General features: G+C 33.5%; 1 protein-coding gene across 1 annotated transcript; it reads left to right on the top strand.

Annotated features, from left to right (window-relative positions):
• Positions 1-2,802: 2,802 nt before the first annotated feature.
• Positions 2,803-7,093, top strand: LOC123708599 (pupal cuticle protein 20-like). Its single transcript, XM_045659388.1, has 4 exons — positions 2,803-2,876; positions 3,007-3,164; positions 3,447-3,689; positions 6,989-7,093. Exons 1-4 carry the CDS (start codon positions 2,865-2,867, stop codon positions 7,011-7,013), a joined length of 438 nt encoding a protein of 145 aa, XP_045515344.1. The 5' UTR covers positions 2,803-2,864; the 3' UTR covers positions 7,014-7,093.
• The last annotated feature ends 431 nt before the right edge of the window (positions 7,094-7,524 follow it).

Below are 7,524 nucleotides of genomic sequence, written 5' to 3'. Positions count from 1 at the left end.
TTCTATATTTCAATCATACTATTCTTAGTTTAAAACCAATTCTGAATCTATGGTCAATTGGCGAGAATATTTAATTTGTGCCGTGGATTAGAATTTGGGGAATATTTTTGTCTCATGTTGTTGACAATAACGAATTATTAGAGCACTGAACAATATATATTAACGTTACTAGTGCCACACCTAGTAACTATGCGACTTAATAGAAAAAGCCTGTATTTTATCGACTTGAAAATCCTTTGGCCATTATATTATTGCAATGTGTTCAATGTGGTATCCAATACAAAATTAGCATTATGTTCAATGAGCACATCGCGTGTATTGCTATCAAATAAATCTCAGTTCGATCGCATACGTCGGTGGTCCGTTATTACTGGTAACTCGTAAGAATCGTCTTATTTACTGAAATGCCAACCTCTTACAGTGAACTGTCTGTCACTAAAATATTGTCGGTTCGCTGTATAACTCAAGTGATCTTTAGGACGTTGTAATAAACATGTAAGGCACTAATGAAGATGTTTTAGTAAATCAGTTAACAAGATTTGTTTATCACAACAGTTCAATTTGTTAATCACTTGTGAATGTCAATTGTTATTGATACGGGAAGGATACAAGACGTAAAATAATATTAACGATTTAGGACTATCGAAATTAGGAATTTTATTTGTAATTTGTTACCTTCTGTGTGAAGTAAGTATAGTAGGTAGTTTTATATGTCTTAATAAAAAGCGTAAAATATTGGAAGTGATTAAGCTTATAAACAGATTTAATTATATATTTTACCTGGAAACAATAAGTACCTTTAAAGAAAACACTTTTTAACGGATTGAAACTATGTATTATTATAAACTTATAGTTATTTTACATACAGCGTGCGTGGTTACGGGGACTGAAGACAAAAGGTATTGAATGTCAAAAAGTATCTTAGCATGATGAAATGGTAGAAGGTGCTTACAAACGTTTTGTAATGAAAAACAATAAACGTGGTGAAAGAGTGACGGGGTTGAGTTCGAAATTGACAGTTTTTCTCGTCCGTTCTTGGCCCTTGACTTGAGAACTGGGAGTAAGTATTATCTATATGAATAAATGATATTTTGATTTTACATCAAGGAGAAGACAAGCAGAGCCAACGTGAAGTAGGCGGGTCTAACCTTATCCTAAACATAATAGTGTTCTAACCTTTAGAATTATTAAATGGAACAATAGTGCACTTTAGTATTGGCTAAAATCAATTGATTTACATCTGTAATTGTATCCAATTTTGTTACACCAAGGTTAAATGTACAAATGCTGGTACCAGCAATAGGTTTACAAGTCATACAAACACTATCTTCTTTTTTTATGACCACAGTGCAAATGTGCCATAGTAGTAAAAGCAAAAGTATGTGGGACTTGACTCAATCCAGGCACTCTTCTACTGAGAAAACTGGGAGAGCTATACTCACTAAAAACATCCAAGGAACCACCAAACCAACCAACACGACAGTATCAAAGGCGCCCACGGGTTTGATCACGCATTCTACAGGGACCTCAGTGATATGGCCTTATAGTGTCGACAAGTTATGGACAGCGTACCCCAGTCTCCTGCCACATAGGCAGGAGACTGGGGTACATTCTCCTTCTCCCCTCATGCACTATGTTCTAGGACCACAGGAATTTGAGAGTATCTTTAAAATACATTTGGCCAAAACATTATATTTGAATGAAATTGAACTACTAGACTGGTATTGTTTATGTTTGACGCAAAGGCAATGGACACTGGAATAGTGCAGAGGGATATGTTGTTGTACATTATGAGAGACACATCTTATTTTATACTTAATATATTTATAATTTGAACATTTTAGTATAGTGACCTTAGTTTGATGAAAATATGCATATAAAGTACATAAAACCGGGGCGATAATTATAAAGTGAGTCCAGCCGTCATGTCACCTTGTATAGCTTCGGGCGGGTCTTAGGCGGGGTTTGAACTGAATGCATCCCGTGAGAAAATAATGTCCAAGTTATAAGCTGGCGGAATAATGTCATGGCAAAAGATTATGATATTCTAGTACCTGGTTGACATTTTCTGGTGATACATGACTATAATTTATCTTTTCTTCCTCAGGAATTTCCTACTCTGCCGTTAGGACACCACTCTCTAGGCTCCCATCCACAAGTGGTATAAAAGAAAACACCAAAAAAACCAGTAGCATTATGACATTCTAGGCCTGGGACTCATATATCTGTTTCTGTCTCGCGATCATTTTCTAAAAGTCAAGTAGGTAATCTGCCTTCCGTGCCTGTACCGAAAAAGTAAACAGCACAATAGCATTAAGTATTGTAGGCTTGCGTTATAAGTTTATGTTTATAAGAATTTGAATTTCCCTACACATAAGATAAATTTCTCTAATAATTCATAGAAATAGTTCTAAGTCCGTTTAAATAATATTTATGACACAAGGTACACAACTATACCAAACGTTACATCAATAAATATGTTTTTACAAGTACACAAACATCTAATTACGCATTATTCGCGAAACTGAAATTTATATAAAAAAATGTATGTATCATATTATCAACATAGCATCATAGCATCATAGCATCAACCACGATAGTGGTCTCATCGACTGCGTATCTAAAATAATTATAGAAAAAGAAATATCGAGACCGGATATCATAGATGAAAGCTGTGATGTCCGGTCCTCCTGTCACTTAGACCACAGATTCCTAAGCAGATCAGCAATGCACGCAAGGTGAGGCAACGCGCGGAAAGGGCAAATTCGACAGATATAAGACCCGAACATCCCTCTTGTTTGTATTCCACGGCGCGACTTACGATATATCAGTATTAAATTATAGACACGATAAAATACAACATCATGTCAAAATTGGTGAGAATCGTAAACATTTGTTAAACCTAACAAATTTTGTTGTTATTAATAATTTTTTACTTTAATTGACTGTTAAAATCACAAATATGTAAGGAAATAGGAATAATATATTTATGACCTACTATTTCAGGTATGTTTAATAATGTTAGTGGCTTCGGCATCGGCTGCTCGTCTCGATCACTTGTTGCCAGGGTACAGCTACAGCGGTGGTAATTATAACAGTGGCAACAATGCGGCCCCCTTTAACTTTGAAAATATTAATAACGGCGATGGCAGCTACAGGTTCAGGTAAGGAAACAAGACACTACTTAAAAGGATTACAAATATTTTTATAAAACTAATTATACCGTAACAAGTTTTAGTCTATAATTAATGTCTTTCTATCTACATAATAAAAATTCTTTGGTAAGAATAAACTGAGCGTGAGAGACAATTTCTAGGCGCGAAGAATTTTTTTGAAATACATTAAGGTAATATTTCTTGCATATTATTTATTATGTTGGAGGTTTAAGGTCTATTATTCCGCAATACAAATTGCATTCCATTTGGCTAATAGCAGTACCGTTCCAGTTATGATACGCCGACGGGCATCTCGGCGCACGAGAGTGGGGCTCCCCGTGCTCCGGGCCCCGAGGGCCCTGCTGTAACCGCAGAAGGAGGGTTCTCCTATCGGGCCCCAGATGGACAACAGATCTCACTCACATACACCGCCGATGAGAACGGTTTCCACCCAGTGGGTTCACATCTTCCTACCCCACCGCCGATTCCTGCTGCCATTCAGCGCTCCTTGGAATACAATAGACAAAACCCTTCGTAAGTATTTTTTTTTATATTTACTGGTTCAGCGGCTTGTTTTGTGGTGAATTATCCTAGATGCTGGGGAAAAAAGTATAAGAAATCTTGGTTTGTGTTTTAAAGTAAATTCAAACAATGATATTGTTTCGTATAAATTAAAACAATATTTTTCTAGTTAAATATTTCGGCGCCATTGTCAATATTATTAAATAGTTCTACCATATATTATAGTAGTACAATGTGTAACTAATAACAATTTTTGAAACCTTTGCTTAATTGAGATTAATTAACAAACCAGTGTGATTTTAATACATTATTTTTTTATTTATAATATATATATATATATATATAAGTATAATATATATTTTTTTCTCTTCTTAAACCAACCTTCGCCGACATTTTTAAGTAGTATGAAAATAAAGTATTGTTTAATTCGATTAGTAATTTTGCAATGTAATTATTCGCTAATTTAAAAGTATAAAAATGTTATCACGTAATTTAATACAATAATACGTGAATGGCGACAAAACCCACCTTTTTGGCACAGATTATCAAAAACTAGAACTAGTAATATCTTAAAAGAGTTTTAAAATAATGCCACCTTCTTCTTAATACTATATGGATTAAACTATAGACTAAATTCGTATTTTTTATACAATATTATAGAACGCAATAGAAATTTGTAATTCAAATGTGCAATAGAAAAGATATACCTAGTCTAGCCATAAATACTGGAACAAAGTAAAAAAGTTTTCTATTGCAAATAACATTTATATATTAGTTTAATACATAAATATTAAATAATTTAAGATATAAAAGCTTTTTCGAAGTAGATTCCATTGGCTGCAATACAGTGTTTAAACGTTGACGCCAGACATCAATAGAAGCACGCACTCTTTCTATTGGAAAATTCTTCACTGCCAATCGTGCGGATTGTGTTAGGGAGTCCAAATTATCATGGCGTTTAGAGCAAGCCGTACTCTCTAAAACTGAACAAAAATCACAATCCAAACGTTCGTATCCAACCAAGACTGCGTACACCGAGCTTTCTGACCAGGCGCCGAGTCTTGCTGGAAGGACCATTCATGGTTATTGAACATGGTGTTGGTTAGGGTCTTCACTACCTTCTCAAGAATGGTATATTCCGTATGATACCTTTTTAATAAAAGTATGGCTTAGTCACTCCTTCATAGCTAATATCCCTCTGAAGCTAAAACGTTGCACTCTATAAACTAATTGGAAAGCTTCCTTATAGCTTTGAGCATAAATATGGTAATATTGTTTGTCACAATCTCCCTTATAGGCAACAAGGCCTAAGTCATCTTTTAAAATGTGCGACATGGTTCTAGGTGTTATCTTCCCGAGGTAAAATCTTTTACTTTCGGATAGAATTTCTTGACTTTGCATTGCACTTGGTGCACTTGAAGCATTCACAACCTTTTTCGTACAAACACTACGTGGACCGCCAGATCTGTTTCTGTCTCAATCAGAGGAGGTCTCGTTGTACCTATTAATAGCCCGGTACAAAAATATTTTACTAATACGAAGCGTATTTGGCTACTTTGTGCAATGCAATCACAGGTTTTCTTTATCACCACACTCCATTTTAATGTCGCAAAATATGTACAATGTATTGGCCCAAGAAGAAAACCCAATGAACAATGATATAAAAATGATAGATTCTAAATTCAAATGTAATATTTTGTTCATTTTCAATTGTAACCGTATTTATGGCCAGACTAAGTAGATTTGTAAACATATCTTACGCCTGTAGATATGACATAGCAAATACGACTACCTTGCTGATTTAAGGTTAATGCTACCAGCGTCAGCGTCAGGCGAGTAAAATCACTTAATAATTTATAGAATACCGTAAGTTTGGCAAAGTAATAACGCTAATGTTTACATAAAATAAGTGTTGAAGTCGTGCATCTAAAACTGAAATTTTGTATGAGTAAAACGAAAATACATTTATGAAATTTACGGAATACTTGCATTTTAAATTATTTAATGTAACAGTTATTTAATACGTCAATTAATATTTTTTTACAAAATAAATTTTTAAAAAGCACCGAAGTTTATCAATTGGACATATTTATTATTATTTCACCACTACTTAATAGGATCATTCTTAGATAAAATGTTTTACAAATTATGTTTTTTTTAAATGGGGACTTTTTAGTATCTTATATTAAGCAGTATTTTTATTTCATTTTTTAATTCACTTTAATTTATTATCAATATCGATAAAATAAGAAAGTATCCGATTTAACCAAATACCTAATTATTGCACAGAGAATCAAAAAGTAAAATCTTACATGCGCTGTTTCATTGAAGAAATATTCTTTACCCATTTTTAGATATGTTAAAACCGTTAACATTTGTTAAAAAATGATTAACTATGACCGCTTTTCTATTCTATGTAATAGGCAAAAAATATTGTTTGAATATTATTTTATTTATTTTTGTACGCTAATTAATCTTGTTAATGCTATAAAGAAGGATTAGCTAATGTTTTAACAAGTGAATGCGGCTACGATTAATTCATTCAACTGTTTCATGTGACAGATGAACTTTGCTTGAGTTATTTTATAGGAGCTTTTCGTGTCACTGCATTAAAATTACATAAAATTAATATCCCAGCGGCGCATATTTTCTTAGTAAATCAATTCAACAGTTGAAGATATTTACGCTATTCGTTTACTGTGAATTAATTATATTAAATATATATAAACTCAAAAATCGCTTTATATTTATGCTTTTATTTAATCAATGAAATCAAGAAAAGGTACAAATCACGCGTACAAATTATTAAAATACCGGCAACGCACTCGCGAGCCCTCTGCCATTGAGAATATCCATGGGCATGTATCATTTAACATCCTCCTGCTCCTGCCCGATGCCCTCAAATAAAGAATTCTACTTCCAAAAAAAGATAATAGGAAAGAAGAAATATATATTTAAAATTGCGACACCTGATACTATACGAATTTTTAATTATTAATGTTTCAAAAAGAAGTTTTGTTACTAACTCTCCGTAGTGCGATTTTATGGACTTCTATGGCTGACCCGAGGGATGGAATCGAAACTTAGCTAATGATAAAAATGCGTTTTGACACACAGTAGCCTTGGAACTAAATCTGAAGACCCTTAGAGTACATCACTTATTATAAGAAAAACACTAAACTCTTAAAGCACTAAACTGCAAACGATTCACATAAGATTCTCATGACCTTTGTATTAAATGTCAGTCCTTTCTATGAACCTTGGAATTATTCTGTTTAAAATTGTTTCATGTTTATACTATGTTTTTTCAGAAACGGTGGCCGCAACTATTACTAAGACCGGACGTACCTCAACAAGCAAGGACTGTGATACGCAATGATATTTTAATTATTTTTTTATTTGTATACAAGCAATAAAGTAACTGAGATCGATCAAATTTCGTGGATTTTGCTCAAACTTATTTTCTTATCGCGGCTATTACTTAAACCGTCAGAGCTACTACGCCCCGAGAGTATAGAAAGACGCAGCCTGCGTATTACTCTCTTAAGCACTTTAATAAGCATTTTATTACGTAGAATTTATATCCATAGTATTTTGAGCATAGCATTAAATAAACTGACAATTGTAGTTAAAATCATATTCCCGAATAAAGGCACACCACTGACCCAGCAACACTACATAATTACGTGAATGAATGGTCTAAAAATGAGTGACATTATTATTGTTTGTTACCACAGTACCAAGATAAAAAAAAACCAGTATTTACTGACTACAACACTGTTCTGTGCTCTTGGGCTTTATTGGGGAATTTTAAATTTCGCGCCAAATAGCACAGATCAGTGTAAAA

The sequence above is a fragment of the Pieris brassicae genome, chromosome 4, assembly GCF_905147105.1.
Source record: "Pieris brassicae chromosome 4, ilPieBrab1.1, whole genome shotgun sequence".
In the NCBI taxonomy this organism is placed as follows: domain Eukaryota; kingdom Metazoa; phylum Arthropoda; class Insecta; order Lepidoptera; family Pieridae; genus Pieris; species Pieris brassicae.
This window is presented reverse-complemented; position numbering and strand designations above follow the sequence as displayed.